Source organism: Daphnia pulex, chromosome 5 (assembly GCF_021134715.1).
Source record: "Daphnia pulex isolate KAP4 chromosome 5, ASM2113471v1".
In the NCBI taxonomy this organism is placed as follows: domain Eukaryota; kingdom Metazoa; phylum Arthropoda; class Branchiopoda; order Diplostraca; family Daphniidae; genus Daphnia; species Daphnia pulex.
Window position 1 is genome coordinate 8,816,817 of NC_060021.1, and position 20,805 is coordinate 8,837,621.

Genomic DNA, 20,805 nt, shown 5'->3' on the forward strand with positions numbered 1-20,805 from the left:
TATTGTACTTTGTACACCAAGCGACAACTTGAACTTTGACCAGTAACCCTTGTAACTATGATATACACGTATACAAATATCAACTATCTTCAGTAATCACGGAAAAATCTGTATATTTACATCAAAGTTAGTTAGTCGCCAGCACTAGTAACTGTCGGAATAAAATAAGGATGTCGTTCCATTGCTTACTTGTAATTAGTTTATTTCTATCGCCAGTAATCGATGGCCTCAGTTTCACGACAAATTTTAAATCGGAATCCGACGAGCGGTTTATTTTCTCGAGTGTTCCAACCGCATCTGCTGCTTCAAATGCAAGTAAAAAATGTCTGCAACATACAGAAGAATACCTAACGGCGCTACGTAATCGACTTCCATGGGCAGTCAAAAGTAAGTTGTGATAGCTTACCACCGTAATGCCAATATTTTCTTAAAGTAACATTTTCCTATTGTTGAATCAAATTGTTACAGTGTACGAGTCCTCCGGGAGACTGGTGGAAGATTTGATTTACATGGAAGGAAGCGAAATCCTTCACCACGAACCAGGATTGTTTGATGAATGTCTATCGGTTCAATCCGATGGAATTCCTTTCCAAGGACAATATTGCACCGTCTTCTTTGAACTGAAATTAATTGATCAAATAAACGGCAATCAAAGCTACATATCTAACACGCCAAGGGAAGATGAGAACAATGGACGAGTCGAACATCTGGAACATCTCTACTTTTACCAAAGGCCCAGTGTTGGTTTCTGTTTACCGTCGACCTGCAGTGCATGTGATTTAACATCTGCAGTTTCCCAACATGTTGGGCATCGCACTATCAAAGGAACAAATTATTCTATAGTCGCCATCGCCAACGAGAATTACTGTTACACTCAAGAGAAAACTGTTTTCAGAAGGATGACGTTTGACAACCTAACTATCACCGTTACGTAAGTTCAATAGAAAACTTCTTTCATTTTGAAACGAATGAGGGCTAATTACGTGTTCCACAATATTTCAGGTTCGTATTTTGTCTTTTGGGCATTACAGTCGCAACGGCGACAGTTCACGATAACTGGAAAGGAAACGATTCTCGACAATCGTTCGCTATTCAGTTGCTTTACTGTTTTTCCGCTAGGAAGAACTGCAAAACTTTATTTTCGACTGAAGGTGCAAAAGATAACTTGTCGTGTGTAAACGGGATACGAGTTTTGTCAACTTGCTGGATTGTTCTAATCCATGTTAGCGCTGCGTTTACGTTTTCAAGATTAATATACAACCGACAAATGGCTGTTGAGGTAGTTTCAGTTAACCGTTTAAAAGTTATGTCAGCGACGGAAAAGAAACATGTCTAAATATCCTGTTTAACTGACTGGAAATTTTTTACGCAGAAAACATTACAACTGAGTTATCAGTTCATCACAAATGGATTGTTCGCAGTTGATACTTTCTTTTTACTGAGTGGCCTCCTAGTTGCATTTACACAATTACGGCAATTAGATCAGAATAATGGAGTTTTCAACCTCAAGCGATTTTATCTCCACCGCTACATCAGGTATCGAACGAGTGCCACGCTAATTCACATTTTGTTCTATCATACTAATTGAAAAATGATGAATTAAGACTTACCCCAGTGTATGCAGCTTTAGTGGCGTTCATTTCGACACTGTATCCGTACGTGGGAACTGGTCCTGACTGGAATTTTGTGGTACAGAAGAGCAAAGCTTTAAGAAAATCCTGGTGGGCCAACTTGATGTACATCAACAACTTTGTGAAACCAGTAAGAAACTGGGGGACAAATCCTGAAATGCCTTCCCTAGAGACTTGGTATCTTGCCTGCGACATGCAAATGTTCTTGATCAGTCCGCTCTTCATTTATCCAATTTGGCGCTGGAAGAGGGCCGGAATCATTTGGACAGCGTTCAGCCTTTTAGTTATGTTGGGAATCTCCACGATTGTTTTTGTTGTTCACGATCTACCACCAACAATCTTTTGGTTCAGACCGTAAATTTGCTGCAAATATGAAGGAAATATGCATATAACAATTTGTTTAATTGATTCTAGATCTGACGTAACAGAAATTAATGTCTACGCAGATAAACATTACTCGGAAACATTTGCACGGATGCCTCCATATCTGATAGGAATTCTACTAGGGTGGCTACTCTACAAGACGAAGGATAAAACAATCCACATCAATAAAGTATTTAACCCTAAATTATTTTAAGAATTACAACGGCTGTGTAACGATACCCTTCATTGACAGTTTTTGGTAGCTGCAGGTTGGATAACAGCTACACTATTGGGATTAATTGTAACTTACGGAATGTTTCCTTATCTGGATGAGGCCACAGTTCCAGTCATCGACCCTTTTATTCGGGTTTCCTACGGAGTTTTGAATCACTCGGCTTGGGCGATTACCATCGGTTGGATCATATTCGCCTGCACTCACGGATATGGAGGTTGGATTTTTCTTTGTGGTGCTGCTAAAATATTTTACCAGCCACGCTCTAACTGTTTCGGAACAGGTTTCGTCCACCGATTCCTGTCGTGGAAATTGTTCATTCCGTTAAGCCGGTTGAGCTATTCGGTTTACTTGACTCACCTCATTTACACGTTTGCTTACATATCTCACCTGCGCAAGCCTTACTACTTTACTGAAATTTCTGGAGCTATGAATTTTGCCGGCATTTTGGTGATCTCGTTCCTTTTGGCGTTTGTCGTTTCTGTCGCCGTGGAAATGCCGTTCGTCAATTTGGATAAACTTCTTTTCGCAGGCGATTCCAAGTCTCTACAAAGTAAGCAGAATGGTCTCTTTAATTATTTACAATTAAAAAGAGGAAAATTTTTTTTAGAAGGAAAGAAAAAAACATAAGAGCTCACGGGTTGCAGCCGTAAACAATCTGGACGTACATGAAAGATCTAGAAAATCAATATTTAGAATTGGAGATAATATATTATAGATAATAACGTTTCCATTTCATTTAACACGATTCCAAATGAAAATATCTGAATGGATTTCGATATACGTAATGATAATATAATATTAGGTTTGTTATCAAAGTGCTTACTTGTTTCTGCTTTAAATTTGAACTATTCATTGCGGCCAGCCGGCCACATCTCTTTACCTGGAAAATCAATACAAAATTAAAATTTCGGATAAATTAACAGTCGTTGTTGACATCATGCCAACACTTTGGCAATCCTGTTGGCGAACACCTGCATCTTCATCCTGGAGCTGAGAATTCGAACGGCATTTTTCTGGATCAAGATTCCTCTCCGGTTAGCGAAAATGGACGACTCACTGGTGCACGTCTCGTCGTTCACATCGGGGGCTGTCAATGCGAAAGCCACGCTTTTGTCCTCCATGTTGGATTTAATGAAAGCCGTGAAATTCAAGGCTTCGTGCTCCATTTGCTCAACTACCTGGTGGTCTCTGTACCATCGTGACGCGTCGCTTTCATCCTCGATTGGATTCGCGTCAAAACAATACATATCGTTACAACATACGTGGTATACACAACGCTGTACGCCAGCATTAGCTACAATTAGCGCTAGATGGCTATAGTTGTAATAATAATGTAGTGAGACAATCGACAACTAATCCATCCCATACATGATAAGAAAAACACCAGAAAGAAATAAAAACATGCAAGTGTTAAATTTTTTTTTCAAGTTCAATTTAGAAAAACCGTAGGGAAAATGATGTCCAATGAAAGGAACTATGGAGAACCACACATCTCGTAACATTAAAATTAGGTCTTTAAGTTTAAATTTATTAAAAGCAAAAGAATTTACTTTCTAAAATGAAAACAACAAGGTTCATTAGTGCGTTAGATTCTAACGCTAACGTGGTAAAAATACGGCTGATACTCAATCCAAAGCGGAATGGCTGCAATAGGTAGTTAGGAACAGCTAAAGTTGTTCCAAACACGTGGCTAACGAACAGAATAGTTAGAAGAGGAAAAGGTTGTTACTTGGAATAAGCTCTTAGTTTCCTCAGGTTAACTATGTTTGGCTTCAAAAAAAATACCAGGTGCCCCTCACTACTCTATTTAACAAATGAATTGCGCAATGATTTTCAATTAAGGCTATCGTACAACCTTACTGCAGACGAGACTTCAGAGTCTAGCTCTAGGGTCTCGTGAGATACAGGGCAAGCCGCTGGGCTGCTGGATCGACGAAGAAACGTCTCAAATGGCCAGTTACCTGTATGTCTGTTTGATTGTCCGTTAAAAAAAACAAAAAAAGCAAAAACAACTGGAAGAAACCATGAAGACTTCTTTCGAAATTTCAGCATTTCAGCAATTAAAGTAGTTTTCTTCATTTTACAGCAGTTGAAGTATGGCTAAATGGATTAGGAATAGCAGCTCACTACAAGTACAATGATTTTATATTAATCGCGAAAATTGGTTTTTAATTTGCTAAGATTTAAAAAAAAAAAGTCTATTTTCTTTTAAGCTGTTTTTCGCTTCTTACATTTTAGAGAACCAAGGGCTGACGCTGAACCTGATACCGTAAAACACGTTTGAAATTAATTATTTTTACAGAATCCCAAACCCTGAATCCTCTCATCGACCGCTATTTCTCCGGATTTCAATCAACTCACGTGTCTGCATTAATGTCTCCATTTCTTTAAACTCATTTCTTGGTTGACGAATAGCTTTTTTTTTTAGTTTGATTCCGACGCGCAAGCGTAGCGCTTGTGGAAGAAAAACGCATCCCCTCGGCCTCAATACCCCCGGCCCTCGCTTTCCCTAAATTCAAACATACACGCGAAAGATGTCGGCAGCTGATGTCGGATACTGATGTCGGCCGCTTTATATTTCTGAATCATTCGTCACTCACTACTGTCGAGGAGTTGAATCTCTTCACTCCTCCCATTCTCTTTTCGTCTTCTTCTTAACTAGCACATTGGGCGTGGCAAGTAAAACATGGCGCTTAACATACTCGGCACACGACTGCAGGTGGGATATTAATTGACAAACATTTGTTACAACTACAGTATGTCGAGGAACCAATTTTAGAGCACTTACTTCTAGAACGTTTGATTAATGGTTAGAAAATGCCGGAAAATGCTTTTCTCTTTGGTTTAGTCGATGTTTAATCTGATGTGGCCTAATCAAATAATGGGCGGTATAAGGACAAGTGTTGCCCCTTCCTAATCGGTGGATGAATTTAATACAAATCGATATTAACATCGCATTCCGTAACACGAATGCTCAATTAATCTAATTCTTAAAACACAGATTTCACATTTTCAAAAACCCAACAAATTAAAAATTAATTTACCGATATTGCGCTTCCGTCGGTTCCTTGTCAACCTCCCGTGCAGTGCTGGTAGCATCTCCGTCTCCACCGGAACTGTTGAACCAAAAAGCATCGTCTGACTCGAATGCTTTCATCAGGTGCTGCAATAATGATGAAAGACGAACACTTTGTTGACTCTCTCCCGGTCAAAAGGTGGAGCGCTCCTGTAGCTGCTGTCAGTCTCAGCGTAGCGACTTGCAAGGAATTAAGTGCACTTGCAGTCGAATAAATTAATCTGCAATTTCCAAATGAAGTGAAATTTACCTATAACCCTTTACACACAGGCACATAGCAGCATACTGAAAAAGAAAATTGGATATTTATCACGACAATTGCGTGAAATGATGTGCAAGCGTCTCCTTGGCGTTCACAAACAACCAAGGACGGAGCGTGCAATTCATCCAGAAAAAAATAAAAATAAAAAAACAATGAAACGATCGGACAAGCAGCAAAGTTCAGGTTGGGTTCACGCCGTGTGTCACACGCAACGTGGGGTCAAGCGGCGTTCACGCTCGAATCATTGACTCGACTCTGCTGTCCAGCAGCGGGCCAGATCGGCACTGATGCTTTCGGCACGATACATTTTTCAAAGGCTGAATGGCGGGAACCAAAAAACCCAAAGAGCCACGCCCCATCAATGCTTCATCAATCAAATGTGTTTTGGTGTGGAGATCGACACAAACTCCCACCCAAATCCCCATCCAAGAAAAGGGATCAAGGGCTGCTTGGGTATAGCTCATGACGAGATTTGCGGGCGCATCAAATCAGAGTCTCTCCGCAGATGTCACAAGTTTACGTTCCCATGACGAGTTAGGGAGAAACGATCGAAAATAAAATACAAAAAAAAAGGGAGAGAGAATCTTAATTACAATAACGACACGTGAAGAGCCGCGGGAAAGTGGGGCACATGTCAGCTAACCTCGACACATCACACCACCAGGGCATTACTATTACTGAGCAGCAGCGCTGTGGCTTTTTTTTTTTCTAAGTTTGATTATTTGACTTTTACTTTTATCTCTCATTTTGTGGTTACCGATTAGTTAACTGTCGACACGATTTTTTCATCTACCCGTCAATGGGCAGCACTTTTATCTTTTACAGAAGACAGGAGATTATTTACGCCCAATCAGAAATGTAATTTGTTTTGACGGCGGGAATACCCCGTTGAAATAGCAGTTAATCAAAAACGTGTTTCTAACTCGACCGTCAATTTCCGTACAAATTGCAGGTTCAATCGGTTGCCAGTCAAATAGAACAACAACACAATCATTTTGAAACCAGGTTAGACGAAGACCGACGAAGACAATGTAAGCATCATCATCAATCACACAGAAATAACTACAGCCCCATGACGTGCAGCACGAATAATTATATCAGTTGGTACTACACTACTACATGTTGCATGTGAATAAAAACTGAACAAATTGGCCCCAAAAACAAACAGTCGACTCGTCCAATCGCTCAACATTGGAGGGCTAAATTATCCGTGCGAGGGAATAAGAATCTGGATTTCACTTTTTTGGGTAACGCGTGGGACGAATGGATGATGGTCCGTGTAAACATTCGTCATCGCCATTGCATTTGGCGAAGCTATAAAAAAAAAAATGAAAAACTAAACGGATGAAAAGAGTAACGAAACTGGCATTGCGTCATTTTCCTTTGCGCTCCAGCTGGTCTACTAATAAGCGACTGTGGAATGGCTTTGAAATTGGTACACGCGGTCGGATCAGGGCCATAAGGTTTGATGCAAGGGTTTTTGGTTTTTCTTTTGTTATAATGTCTAGCTGATTGGTGGTGACAACAAACAAGACGATCAAGGCTATTAAGCGCAAATCAGACACCAGCGGAGCATGTTGCAGAAGAATGAACATTTCAACCAGCGATACGGTCGTCTGATGGAGAACCAAGTCATCCACAATGCGTGTCCGACAAGATATGGACTCGACTTTGTAATCTTATTCACGACACTGTGTACGAGCGTGTGTCTACCCTGTCGGTCGGCTTTTATTTGCGGTTGAATCCGCAGGTCATCCAGTGTATTACAGCATACACGGCTCGGTTATAAAGTCCCTGCCTGGCTATTGCAGAGCGCGCCGTCCAGCGTGTTCCACTTGCATGAAGAGATTCAGCCAATAAAACCCCGCAATGGTATACTACCTCATTTGGGTGTGCCACAATCCATTGGCGATTCGAAGCTGCGTGACGGGCGGGCGCCGTGACCGAGACGACGACGGGGGAAAAAATCGTGACGGTTGAACGCAGTCATCATCCATGTTGGCGCCAAGCGCTGCGCAGCGCAAAGAAATGGCAAAAACGAAACTCGGATTCCCTTTTCTTTACTCTCCTAAAGAATTAAAATCGCTTCATCGGTCCGCGCCATTAGTCGAGTTTCAGATCTCTCTCTCTTTTTTTGCTACAAGCTATCGGGTAGTAACGATTTTACCTTTGGCTATATTATTAATTTGGCTCCGACTGGCTCATTCACTAATAGAAAAATTCAAAACCCCAACGAAATGAAAATGAAATTTAAAAAAAGAAAAGGAAAAAAAAAAAAAAAGAAAAATTGTTTCTGTGCCACAGCAGCAGCCGCAAAAGCCAAAAGTCGGCCAGGCAGAGCATTGTACCGCTTTTCGTGAAGAAACGATACTCGGTCAGGGTCGGCCTCCACCTTTATTCATTTTTTTTTCTTAAAGAAAAAACCGAATTCGGTTGAATTTTCTTTCCATTTTTGAATGTGGGCGACTCTTTTTGATTTTGCGGTTGTCTCGTCCTACCCGAATTACCACAACTAATCAAATTCATTTGAGAAAAAAAAAATTTAATAATAACAACGAAGAGTTAAATCCTCATCGCAAACTGTACTATTAAATGTAATGAAATTAATGAGATGCTGATGTGTTTTTGTGCTTTCTAGTGCAAATTCAGATTCAATTAAGGATGGGAAAATATGTAACGAAAGACAAAAAAGGCATCAATTGTTGCTGCTGGATTTTGTTTGTTCCGTCACACAATTCGAAAAGGAAAAAAAAAAAAAAAAAAAAAAATGTGAAGGTTACATTGATTATCGTCGTCTATTTTGGCTTTTCCTTTCCATACTGGGTCGCTTTTATTGGGGAGGGGCTTTCACCTACGACGACATCATCACGGCAGCACGGCACGAACGGTTCGTGCAGCTGCCTTTAAAAAAGAAAAACGGTTCCCTCCAGCAGCAGCAACAACCACTCGGCGCTATCAATTCAAAAAATCCGCTTGAACCTTTTTAGAAATAATAATAAACACAAAATGCGATGTCGAGCTGAGCCGCGTGATTCTCTTCCAACACAAAAGCCCAAAGCCCAACCCAAACCGAGACCCGGGCCAACTTCTGCGCTCTATCTTCAACCACCGTGAGCCCTTGATGCCAAAAAGAAATCAAATGAAAAACTGTGTCGGTCGGTACAAAACGGTTAGTCCTTTAAGCCATTCGCCAGCCGTCGTCATGCCTGCAGTTGGGTCAGGTTATGAAACAAAGTCACGATTTCCTTCAGGTCGACCAGTCTATAACTCTTAGTCTTATTACACTTGGACTGGACCTGTGTGTGTCTAATCGCCAACAACACAAAACTACTACAAAACATCATTAACCTAAAATGAGTGCAGCAGCAGCAGCACTACTCTATTCATCTCTCTTTGCCTCATAACACTCGCGAGTATCGATCTAATTATTTGTAATGTACACACACACACGGCCTAGGCGATTACGACACATCTCGCATTACATCGCGGTTCGACAACAACATCGGCTGCATATTCACATCGCAGACACGCTGCTCTAATAACGTTGTAGCGTAGTTCAGCTAAAAAAAGCAACTGCAGCCTAGACTGGTTATCGAGTTTCTCCTCCATTATTTTTATTATTTATATGCCGCCGCCCGCGTCTGCCATTATAAGGATAGTTTAACGATGCAAATATAACTGTACAAATCCCGCCAAGGGCCCCGTCGTTAGTAGTGCAGTTGCCGGAGGACAAATCAAACATGATAGGCAGTCATCAATAGCGCATGATAGTGTCAAACAGAATCCTATCAAACTGCAAGGGAAGCGGTTGTGTCTAACTGTGACATCGCCAAGCCGACCAACCGACGACCGTGCCATTGCGATAAATAAATAAAAAGTTTCCCAGTCAACATATAATGATGACAAAAATTATGAACAGGCTGTAAAAACAAAAAATAAATCAACCCTGACAGAATGTTGAGGTGAAAAGTAAAAGGTGTCGGATGTCCTGGACTGGGCTGGATTGTTTGCCATGCCATAAAACTCTTCTCGTAAAGTCGAGCCTACTACACAAATAGGAAACAAGTGCAGGTGTAGCGAGTGTCGTAAAAATATTGTTATACGACTTGAACCAAAAGAATCTCTCGCCGTCAATCTAACCAGGAGAAAAAGGAAACTACGGAAATGAAATGCGCCGGCAACAATAAAAGACGTTAAGTAAGAGCTCTCTCTCTTTCTCTTTCTCTCTTCATCTTGAAACGACAATCGACATGTTACACAATGTCAACGAATGGCCCCGGCAATCAAACAGACAAGGCAGCAGCGACCGAGGGCGCGCGCCGATGGAGAAAGTGTTGCTGCAATTGAAAGTTCGAGATGGAAAACGAGAGACAAGAGAAAATCAAGTGGAGCACTGAGGCGAGGGCAGTGGGACGCACAAGCCCAGCCAAAGATAATACAACAAGTGATACAACATCAAACGAGGGGCTTCCTTTTTTGAGGGGACTGTTATTTTAGTCAGAGAAGAGCGGCTATCATCATCTATAGGCGTTGTCAGCCCGAACTTGCTGGCCAGGCAAGTCTCAAAGTCTGGTAGTAATACATGCAACAAAGTCTGAGACCCTCTTCTAAATATAGCTCGCAACAAGTGGAAGAAACGATTGTGCCTAATCATATGGCGCAAGCTGAGAGCAAATGATTCTTATCCAATAACGTCACTAAGAGTCGCTGTACTTGTCGGTTGCAATCGAACGGAACGGAATGGGCCGGGAAAAACAAAACGTTCAAAAGACGGGGGAGCCAACGCAATCCGTCCGTATAATTGCGTACATGAGTCGACGTCGTCGTTGACGTTTCTCACGGTGCTGCTGATGGCTCAATTTTCCACCACATCACCCGCCGTCGTCTGAATCTGTTCCAACTTCTAATGGGAGGCGGCCGCTAAACGGCGGCGGGAAAAGGAGATCGCTGTACACCGTGGCCTATCCTTTAAAAACTCCGATGGAAACTTTTTTTTTTGATTTTTTTTGTGGCACCGCCTGAAATTCCGTACGCTATCAATGGCGGAATGGCCTATCGTCAATACATCCTAATATCCTATCCAGCCTAGCCCTTAATTATACCGCAACCGCCGGCGCCAGCACTGACATTAATTCGTGAAAACGAGGCAAAGGCCACACCACTCACCGTACACGATGACACACGAAGCGGCAAAACTTTTATTTCCTTTCTCCCCGCAAAATAGGAAAAAAAAAACATCAACTGAATGAAAATGAAAATATGCCGTTACAATATTTCCTAGGGTGTTTTTTTTTTTTTTGTTTTTGTTTTTGTTTTTTTTGTTTTTTTTTTTTTTTTTAATTGCTCAGTGATGGTGGTGGCGCGGGGGGAAGCACAAAGTACACGACGCCCGAGTCGCCGCATCGCGTTAATTGCTGTGAGAAAGAGAGAAACGACGCCCAGCTGGACGACGACCATCACATTTTCATATCATCATTATGATATTTTGTTCTTCTCCTTTCTTCTTCTTGTTCTCTCCGGCGAGTGAAATGAGAGACGAAAAGAACTAAATAATAATAATAATAATAAAAAAATATAAAAAACGCAAACTTCAACCGAGAATTGAATTCATCGACTTTCGCGCGCAAATCAAATACTTGAATGGAATGGCAATGAACGTGTTGAGCGTCGCGACCGCAGACACGTCGACATTCCCGCAAGCCAAAGGAAAGCCAAAAAAAAAAAAAGAAGAAGAAACAAATGTTGTTTTGATATTTCTTTTTTGAAAAAAAAAAAAAAAACAAAACAAAACAAAACAAAACAAAAAAAAAAGATTCAACGGGAGATTTGGTAATCAGAGCGGGTGGTTTAAATGTAGGGATGACTTCCTCGGCGATGGAGATTATCCAGCCATGCAACAACAACAAAAATGAAAAGGAAAATGAAAAGGCGGGCAAAAATGTGTTCTAAAAAGGTTGTTGTGTTGTTGCTCTCGTTGTTGTTGTTGGTTAAAAAAGCAAGTGAGAGGAGCGACTGGCGTAAGACGAACACGAAACCGAGGCCTCCTCCTCGTCCTTCTCTTTCTTTTCTTTCTCTCCTCCCTTACACTCCTCCTCCTCCTACCCGACTACCTACACATTCCGTCCGTGCAACAACGTTCAATTTTGAGACTTTTGGGTTGTTGTTGTTCGCCTTTCGCTCTCGTTGAGCGCAACTCCCCCACCCAAAATAATTGAAACGGCCGCCCCGTGTTGGAATAGATCGTGAACGGGAGGAGGGGGTTGGGGGGGGGGAGGGGGTTGGTTAGTTGGTTGGAAAAGGACGACGGGAAAAAGTGATATAAAGTCGAGTCGGGCATTTGAAACTTCAACAGAACAAGTCTCGTCTTTCGTCTACTTGAAACGGCCCCTTCTTCGTGCGTTGTCTCTCCACTTTCCGATTTGGTTTTGTCGGCTGCCCAATTTGTTTTTTTCTTTTTCAAACCTAACCCATCCGTCGGCAAAGTTGTTGTTAGCAGTTCACCACCGCCGCATCCCCAGCATGAATTCCAGGTAAATCAAACAATCTTTGCTAGCTCTTATTTGTTCTATTACCGTTGGAAGCGCCAATCAACGATCCCCTGCCTGTTTTTGAAAAATTGCGCCACTCCGTCATACCGCCAGGGGGACAGACTGAACCCAAAAAAAAAATCAACAGGCAAATGGAAAAGATGCGACAGGTGCGAGGGTTTAGGGACCGAAATAGAAACGTGATTTATCATCTCGTCCCCGCTTCTTCGCCGTGAATCTTTTTGTTCCAGTTGATGGGCCGTCGCTTTCATTCCCTGTCCGTCTAGCAGTAATCATAAGAAAAGCAACGCTATAGTAACTCACTCGCCGTTATAGCTTAACATGGCTGCAACACAAGTGGAGTGAGCAATCACCTTGAAAGTCTGTGCGCAAAGTTTAACCTACTTGATGGTAATACCAGCTAGTCGTTGGGTAATTTACCCAATTTCTATTTTCCCACGGACTGGCCGAAAAAAAAAGGAGAAAAAAAAACAACCGCAAAATCCATCGACTCATAATAAATCATCGCTCAGCAGTTTTCCACGGAACGTAAAGAAATTTCGTTCGACTGCCCAAACTTCTCGTTCCTCCTTTTCTCCACACATTTTCGCACTCGTCTTCTTTCACGTTTGGGCGCCATTGTTGAGCTAAGGCCGCCATTGCCAAAGGAAACGATCCAGCACCTCGTCTCATTTGTAACGTGCAGAGCTCGACGCTTTCCTTCTTTGATTTTCAATTGAGTCCAAAAAAGAAGATGGAATGGAAAAATACCCAAAAAAAGAAAAGAAAAGAAAATGAAGTTTTTGTTTGTTCATGAGCAAGATGGAGGTTGAGGTCAAATTACGGGAGCGTATCGTTAATAACCGAGACTCTCGTTCATTTTCATTTTTTAAGTCGTCGTTCTTATTCTGGAAAAACAAAATAGTACAACACGCACGGCATCGAAACGGGGCGCCGTCTCTTTTATTTGATTTTTTTATTATTATGTAAAACAAAACGACGTCACGATATTCTTCGTCTTCCAGCTGCTCCCCCTGGGCCAAATTATAAATTCTCTGTCGTGTTGTTATTTCAGTTTTCTCTGTCAGTCCACCATCGACAATCCAATCGCATCCCTCCGATTCATCACGCTGTTAACAAGACAATTAAAAGGGCCTTGTGAACCATCGAGGCATCAACAGGCGGTTGATAAAAAACAAAATAAAGTCGGTTGTGATGAAATGTTGGACGTGCAAAGTGTTTAGCTAACAATCGCGCACAATGGCCGCCAAGTCGAGATAAAAACAACCACACAAAAGAAAAGAAAAAAGAGTTTCTAGGTCGGAATGAAGGGAAGAAAAGAAAAAAAAAAGGGAAAATGAATTTGAATCAGGTGCCCTTCAACTAGTACACAAGAGGCCAGGGCGTAATACGGCGCCGTGACGTAATCGGCAATAAAGAGCCGCGCAACAACCGTGCAGAGTTCAACATTTTGGGGGGTCTCGACCAAAATTGAAATCAAATTCCTTCTCATTTTCGACCGAATTTACGAGATGTTTGTCCCTCTCGTTTCGCCATTCTCTTTTTCTCAAAAAAGATTCTTTTGTCGAAGACTCGTGTGAATTTCTATTCACTTTCGGACGCCCAGTTCAAACTGCAGCGCAAAAGTGGCCCGGCAGCGGGAGGCCTGCAACGTCGACACGACCTGGTACACTTTTCTAAAAATGGGAAAATGGGGGTAGAACCCCGATGGCTCGGCATTTCATCGATTGGCGTGAAACGCGTAAGACGGGCACCAAACAAGTAACCCAAGAGATAGGGCAAGAGATAGAAAAGAAGAGCATGACGCGTCAGGACCCAGCCCAAGGTGCTCGACTTGAGAGCATCAGGGTCACGGTCACAAAACACAAAATTGGGTGTGGCCCATACGTGAAGCCTACCCAAGTCTTACTACATTGATGTTGAAGGGGGGGGGGGCGAGTTGGGTGTGGCCAGCTCCAAATTATTTGAAGAAATAAAAAAGAAGACTTTCACTTGTCGTTTTTGGGGAGGCAAAGACGATCGCTCTCCTCTTTTCATATTCATAACTCAAAAAGTTTCTACCAATGATTTCCCCTGTGCAGAGTTCTCACAAGAATTTCAGACGAGCCAACATTGACCTAGAAGTAGAGTGATCTCAATGGGAAGAGTCGTTGCATCACCTGGCCAATAAATAGTAGTTTAAAAATAGGCGAGCCCCAGCTGAGTCCGTCTCGCTCATTTCATTCCAGGTGAAAACTGAAAAACACCACGCCCTTTGTTATATCGTTCTATCACGGCCCCAGACGCTCCACGTACCGCATCAAATTCCAGCTCACGGTTTTACACTCGTAAAAAATGGTAGTCTAACATTAAGGGGTGGGGAACGAGGTCGACACTCGCGAAATCAGCCGAAAACAATAGCAAGAGAAATTTCAGACAAGTTTTTTATTTTTTTTTCGAAAAATAAATAAACTTCTTTTTTTTAGAAAACATCCGTCCATTGTCGGGAAATTAGAAAGTGGACCATAAATAACCAATCAATTATTTATTATTCTCTCTTTAATTCCCTTTTGACTTGATTTTTATTTTGTTTTAATCTTTTTCTTTGCAAAGGTTAAGCCTGATGTTATTGGCCGTGATGTGCCTGTCGGTTCAAGCCCAGTACCCTCGCCCGCCGCCGCCGCCGTATGGCCGACCGGATCACCACCGCTACGGGCCGCCGCCGCCACCGCCTCCATACGCTCACCATCCGTACCACCACGGCGAGAATCCATTAGAAGCGCCAGAGCAAGAGACTTATCAAGCGGAATGCGCCCTGGTGGTTCCCGGATTACCGGGCAAATCTGCGGCTATCGATCGCTATGCAAAGTTCGTTCCTTTCGACTCTCTTTAACGTTCACTTCTTCCTTAGTATTAGACTTACAAGACCCCTCTTGGCATGTCGCAACTTTTCAATGTTTCAACCCCAACAACATAGAACATACTCGAGGATATGACATTAGGCAACGTCAATCTTTCAAATGCCAACCTGACATTCACCTAATGGATTCTGGGTATTTTATGGTTTGTTTCTGCTTCTGTTTTCCGATTCTCTCTCTCTCGTGGCTGTCCACGCACGCTGCACGCGCGCAGTTTGAAATACGTGGCCGACGAAACTTGCATCACGTACGAGGCCGTCGATGCGGCCTTCAGCGCGGCCAAGAGCAAACTGCGTCTGCCCAGCACCAAGAGCAAGACGCTGACCGAGCGCGATATCGACCAGCTGGGCAAAGTCATCGTCGAAACCACCCGCATCTTGGCCAATCAGTAAATATATTTCCCCTCCATCAAATGAAATCCACTACATACGTTCTGATTATTATTCGTTTCTCCCCTCTCTTTGTAATCAATCTCAAAAAGATACGGCCTGCCAGCTGACGTGATTTCCAACGGTCTTCCTTTGATCGATACAAGCAAGGTAACCGGAACTCTTCAATTACTTTTTTTTTTGTTTCTTTCTCCATCACTGAAAAGGTCAAAACCATTTGCCCTCCTCCATCGTATTCAACTGGCCGAGAGAATATGGCTGGCATTCAAAAACGGCACGTTCTCTCCGCTGGATCTTGGCTGCTGATCACAGCGCAACGTGAACTCGACACTGAACGTCTTGACTTGACTTTTTATGTTTTGGTTTGGTTTTGCAGACAGCCATCGATCAGTTCTGTCCGTCTTTTCTCAAGAAAGAAGAGTCCAAATGTACGGCGCAGCGCTACCGGCAATACAACGGATTGTGCAACAACCTGGAGCATCCCTACTGGGGCGCCGCTTTGACCGCCTTCCGACGCATGATTCCCGCAGACTACGCCGACGGTATTTTAGCTCGTCCTTCCTCCCTCCTTCCCTTCCGGCGACGCATCCTGTTTGACATCCATTACAAATTGTTTTTCTTCCGATCTAGGCATCAGCTTGCCGCGAGTTTCGGCCAAAGGCAAGGACCTGCCGACGACTCGTCACATTTCGGCCGTCCACCACCACGACATGGGCTACCACGATCACGCAGTCACCGTTTTCCTCATCTCATGGGGTCAGGCCATCGATCACGACATGACATTCACGGCCGACACTAAAGGTTCGTCCCGCTTCCGCTCAAACTTTGGCCGCCCCAATTTCGCCATTCCACTTGATTCACCGTCATTTTCTTTTTCCGAATATTTTTTTGCCCGAACCGATCGACAAAACAGATCCCGTGACGGACACGGACCCGCTCTGCTGCGACGTCCCCGAGAGCAAACGCAACGAAGAATGCTACCCAGTAGAGATCCCGTCCGGCGACCCCTTCTACGCCCTCTTCCGTCGCCGCTGCATGGAGTTTGTCCGCTCGGCTTCCTCTCTCAAAGGCGAATGCAAATTAGGTAAGCCCATCCACCGTCCGCATCCGCTAGTCGCTAGTCGACATTTTTCAGATAACTGGTCCCCCAAGCGAACTCATGTGCGGTCCGGGTGTTTAAAAAAAAAAGAAACGGGTCAATTAACGTTGCCGGGTAATAATCCTGCAGCTCCCCAAAAAACCGATCGCGATTTCTCGAGTCTTTAGTCGGGCGCCATCACCACTTAATATCGTTTCAAAAAAGAAAAAAACAAAAATGAGGATCAAAGTAAGTGAAAGCGTGTCACTTGGGCAACCCGAAAAGGGCAAGCAATCAATATGGCATGTGCAATATTGATTGAAAAACGCCTTACAAAGTAGAACGTTTATAAATGTGAATAGTTTACCCCAAAAGAATAAAGAAAAAAACAACTTTCAATTCCTTCCGTGCATCCATCAGGTCCGCGGTCGCACTTGAATTTGATTTCCAGCGTTTTGGACGCCAATTGGATCTACGGGTCGGACAAAGAGACGGCCGACAATTTGAGGACGTTCAAGGGCGGCCTACTCAAGAGCACGCCCATGTTCCGCCAACACGGACTCAAGGACTTGCTGCCACTCAAACTCGACAATCCCGACGATGGATGCATCCGAGCCACTCCAGACACCTATTGCTTCATGGCTGGTAAAAACCTGCTGCTGTGCCCTATCTTCTTCTTCTTCTTCTTCTTTTTTCCTTTTGACATTTCTTAACTCAACATTTTGTCTGCAATCCCCCGACTGTAAAAAAAGGCGATCCTCGTGTCAACGAGCAATTGGTCCTCTCCGTCACGCACACGCTCATCATGCGAGAGCACAACCGCATCGCTGAAGAGCTATCGGCCATCAATCCGCACTGGGAGGACGAAATCATCTATCAAGTACGTACCGTACACTTTACGCAATGTCGATGTTGAACCGCCAACTTTGAAGTTGACCTTTTCCGCTTTCGCCCCCGTCATTTTGTGAACAGGAAACGCGTCACATCATGGCCGCCCTCATCCAGCAAATCACCTACAACGAATTTCTGCCCATGGTCCTCGGCAAGGATTTGATGGAGTCCAACAAATTGATCCTGGAGCGCGACGGCTACTGGAAAGGCTACGACGACAAGGTCGATCCTTCGCTGCCGGCCTCTTTCGGAGCGGCGGCTTTCCGCTTCGGCCACTCGCTCCTGCCGTCGGCTGTCGAGCGCTGGAGCACCACCCACAAGTACATCGGCGCCCAGCGACTCAGTCAAATGTTGCGCCAGCCCTACGACCTCTACAAGGGCGGCTACTGCGACCAGTACATCAGTGGACTGATGAACCAAGTCTCGCAGGCCATGGACGGATCCATGTCGCAGGAAGTGACCAACCACTTGTTCCAGGACTCGGGCAAGAACTGGGGACTCGATCTGGCCGCACTCAACATGCAACGCGGCAGAGATCACGGCATTCCGTCCTACAACGCCTTCAGAGAGTAAGTCACTACTCCTCTTCCTCATCGTTTCGAATTGGAATTTTTAATTTTAAAATTAAACGAAAACAAAAAAAGACGCTGCGGATTGAAGAAGGCCGACAGCTGGAGGGACTTGGCCGACGCCTTCACCAACGACACGCTGAAACATTTCACTTCGATTTACGACTCGCCCGACGACATCGACTTGTGGACGGCCGGAGTGTCGGAGCGGCCCCTGACTGGCAGCATGGTCGGACCCGTTTTCGGATGCATCATTGGCGAATCCTTTCGAGATTTGAGGGCAGGCGATCGATTCTGGCACGAGAACCCCAACCAGCCCAGTTCCTTCACCCTCGGTCAGTCCATTTCTTTTACATGTTAATCGCATTACATCAATTTGTTTTTGACTTTCTTGTCTTGGCTTCCATTGAAAAAAAAAAAGAACAATTGCAAGAGATCCGCAAAGTGCGACTGGCCCGGATCGTTTGCGACAACAGCGACGACATTGAATCGGCCCAAGTTTACGTCATGGTCTTGCCCGACCCAGAAATGTAAGTTCGACACTCGTCTAGTTTGAATAGGAAATATAATGAGACTCACTTGAATCACTCGATGCAGCAATCCGCGAGTGTCGTGCAAGAGTTCCGTCCTGCCCCGGATGGATCTCACCAAGTGGAAGGACAAGGAGACGGCCAAATATCCAGCAGCGACTCCTGCTCCTCCAGCGGCTTCATCTCCTTACGCTGGACGTCCCCCACACCACCGCCCGGATTACAACAGGAGGCCGCCACCTCCTCCGCCAGGTCACCACTTGGGATACCGTCCATACGAATCCAATCCCTAAATGAAAAATAAGTAAAAGATAATTATTTCTATTTTCAAAAGAAAAGAAAACATAGCAACAAAAAAAAATTCGATACAGATTTTATTTGAATGCAAAAAGAAATTTGAATGCAAATTTTATAATATAATGACAAATTGACTTCCTCTCTATCCCCTTATAAGATAAATGATATTATTATACAGGCGCCTCCTTATAAATGCATTCGCCCATGTGTGTATCAAAAATCAAAGAATATGTTTTTATCACACGCAACAATGGCAAGAAGAGAAAGAAATCTAAAAAAAAGAAATATTATTTATTGATGATGTGAAAAGTATTGCAATTCCAGTTTGTCTCCCCTCCCAAAGATTTCGAGTGCGCATGTTTTCCTTCCCGTTTCATTGGACCAGCAAAATAAAAACTTTGATTTCACAAAATATGTAGTTTTCCAAGATCCTTTCTATATATCCACAGCTCTATCCCCGTTTCCCGCACATTTACGTATATTATTCCGACTCCCTTTTATCCGGCTGTCGCCCATTTTGTGTATCCAGAAGGAAAAAGAAGAAATACAACAAATATTGAAAAATTTCACGACGAGAATTAAGAGATATCGATGACAAGGAAGACCGGAAAAATGATTAATAACGTTGCCATCCCGATGATTATTTCTTCCGGCTTCTTTTTCAATTTCTTATTTCACGTCTGAATAAGGCAAAGTGATTTTTTTCGGAGACACCATTACATCGTCTGAAAGTGTGTACGCAACGCAAAACATGAATAACAAAACAGGGTCCTTCATTGTTAGTCATCGGATTTGACTTGTTCACTCAGACGACGGAATTGCTTTCATTGGAAATGGAATTATCGATCCGACGAGTCTGTCGACTGCGTACAGAGAAGAAGAGATTGGAGATGAGTTTTAGAAGCCCATCGATTTTCGCGATGAGGAAGCAAATGCCAAAATTAAAACGCGGCGGTTATCATCGATCGACGGGCCGTTCTATCCACCACGCACGCACTTGGGAAATAAGTTGCTATCCATTTTCAGAAGAAGAAGAAGAAGAAGAAGAAGAGGCAAAACTTATTTCCTACATCCACGCCAAGTGCACGAGCTGCGACCCATTTTGTGCCAGCCACAAATTAAATATTAGTACCAGGATCATATCTCTGGGAATAGATTCTTCTTCTAGGAACCGTCGAAGAGAAATGAACAAATCCAAATCTCCAAAGCCAAAAGAGGGAAAACGTGCCGCAAAGCCGAGCGCTCGCTACGAGGAGCTAAATTTAATTATTTCATCTCCGTGCGTGGCCGTTGAGTCAATGAGAGGCTCTCATTGACTCAGTCCCCAGCTCTCATTGAGAGCTGGAAATTTAAGTTGGAGCTTATAACAATATTGACAATGGGTGGCCGAGCATTTCCGCTTGTTTCTCGTTGCCACTCTTCCGTCGTCAAGGAAAAACGAGAAGGACTAATCGAAGGATCGGAACGGTCGCCGTGGTCACATCCGGTGGACCATCGCTTTGCGTCTCTGTGATACGAAATCCATTTCCGTCCACTGGTTGGGAGGACGCGGGGGTGCCGCCCAATAATAACCGAACAGAAAAACATTTGTGCAGTACCGGTATCCACTACTTGTCATCTAATGAAAAAAAAAAGTTGGCTCAGCTCAACAAGTGTTTCCAGTGAAATCGTCGTGGTGATTTGATTATTCCATCAATGTCAGCTAATAGGGCAGACGGCCAACGTGGCAATGAAGGGCTGGCTGACTGGCTGGCTGAGTGCTGCTCTCAGCACGACATGGACGAAAAGGCACTTTGTCGCCCGATACAAATCAACCTCCTGTTGCTTTTGCATTTCAATTGAAAATAATCGAAATGAAATCACCGACCGAGAGACCTGCTGGCTCGTTTGTTTCTTTTTTCTTCCCCCGTCCAAAAATGGCCTGCCGTTATAAATACGCCGGACAACGGGTATTAAAGTGTCACAATCTCTTCGTAATCCGAGCCGTCTCCTTCAACCTCTTCAATCAGGTACGAACAGCTCTAGTCGCTCACCATTTT

At 43.6% G+C, this 20,805-nt stretch overlaps 2 protein-coding genes and 1 long non-coding RNA gene across 7 annotated transcripts in view; 2 read left to right on the plus strand and 1 right to left on the minus strand.

The window, feature by feature from the left end:
* LOC124194279 overlaps nucleotides 1-20,805 on the minus strand; it is a 33,508-nt gene that overhangs the window by 5,270 nt on the left and 7,433 nt on the right. The window contains exons 2-7 of one of the 4 annotated variants that reach the window (XR_006874701.1): nucleotides 18,519-18,758; nucleotides 5,274-5,526; nucleotides 3,175-4,198; nucleotides 3,053-3,109; nucleotides 2,865-2,903; nucleotides 1,611-2,772 (exon numbers count right to left, since the gene is read on the minus strand). This is a non-coding gene — a long non-coding RNA (uncharacterized LOC124194279). Of the gene's footprint in view, nucleotides 1-1,610; nucleotides 2,773-2,864; nucleotides 2,904-3,052; nucleotides 4,199-5,273; nucleotides 5,527-18,518; nucleotides 18,759-20,805 lie in introns of those variants that run through there. The other 3 variants (XR_006874702.1, XR_006874700.1, XR_006874703.1) reach the window with 3 other exon arrangements.
* LOC124194277 (nose resistant to fluoxetine protein 6-like) lies at nucleotides 68-3,145 on the plus strand. Of its 2 annotated transcripts, none has more exons than XM_046588385.1 (9): nucleotides 68-387; nucleotides 469-931; nucleotides 1,003-1,279; nucleotides 1,373-1,536; nucleotides 1,605-1,985; nucleotides 2,046-2,184; nucleotides 2,248-2,443; nucleotides 2,510-2,779; nucleotides 2,837-3,145. In XM_046588385.1, exons 1-9 carry the CDS (start codon nucleotides 171-173, stop codon nucleotides 2,854-2,856), a joined length of 2,127 nt encoding a protein of 708 aa, XP_046444341.1. In that variant the 5' UTR covers nucleotides 68-170; the 3' UTR covers nucleotides 2,857-3,145. The 2 variants fall into 2 exon arrangements, with proteins under 2 accessions (XP_046444341.1, XP_046444342.1); XM_046588386.1 differs by having other exon boundaries at nucleotides 108-387; nucleotides 2,840-3,145.
* LOC124194275 (peroxidase-like) lies at nucleotides 11,732-19,333 on the plus strand. The gene is made up of 13 exons (XM_046588384.1): nucleotides 11,732-12,097; nucleotides 14,708-14,962; nucleotides 15,227-15,400; nucleotides 15,494-15,551; nucleotides 15,778-15,943; nucleotides 16,032-16,202; nucleotides 16,315-16,485; nucleotides 16,900-17,124; nucleotides 17,232-17,359; nucleotides 17,452-17,939; nucleotides 18,015-18,274; nucleotides 18,361-18,469; nucleotides 18,537-19,333. Exons 1-13 carry the CDS (start codon nucleotides 12,087-12,089, stop codon nucleotides 18,760-18,762), a joined length of 2,442 nt encoding a protein of 813 aa, XP_046444340.1. The 5' UTR covers nucleotides 11,732-12,086; the 3' UTR covers nucleotides 18,763-19,333.

Excerpts from the sequence above, each read along its gene's own strand:
- LOC124194275 (XM_046588384.1), top strand. Across the intron at positions 15,944-16,031 it reads TCCCGCAGACTACGCCGACG|GCATCAGCTTGCCGCGAGTT; the intron begins GTATTTTAGCTC and ends CTTCCGATCTAG. Across the intron at positions 16,203-16,314 it reads ATTCACGGCCGACACTAAAG|ATCCCGTGACGGACACGGAC; the intron begins GTTCGTCCCGCT and ends TCGACAAAACAG.
- LOC124194277 (XM_046588385.1), top strand. The coding sequence starts at position 171 with ATGTCGTTCCATTGCTTACTTGTAATTAGTTTATTTCTATCGCCAGTA. Across the intron at positions 1,280-1,372 it reads ACCGACAAATGGCTGTTGAG|AAAACATTACAACTGAGTTA; the intron begins GTAGTTTCAGTT and ends TTTTTTACGCAG. Across the intron at positions 1,986-2,045 it reads ACAATCTTTTGGTTCAGACC|ATCTGACGTAACAGAAATTA; the intron begins GTAAATTTGCTG and ends AATTGATTCTAG.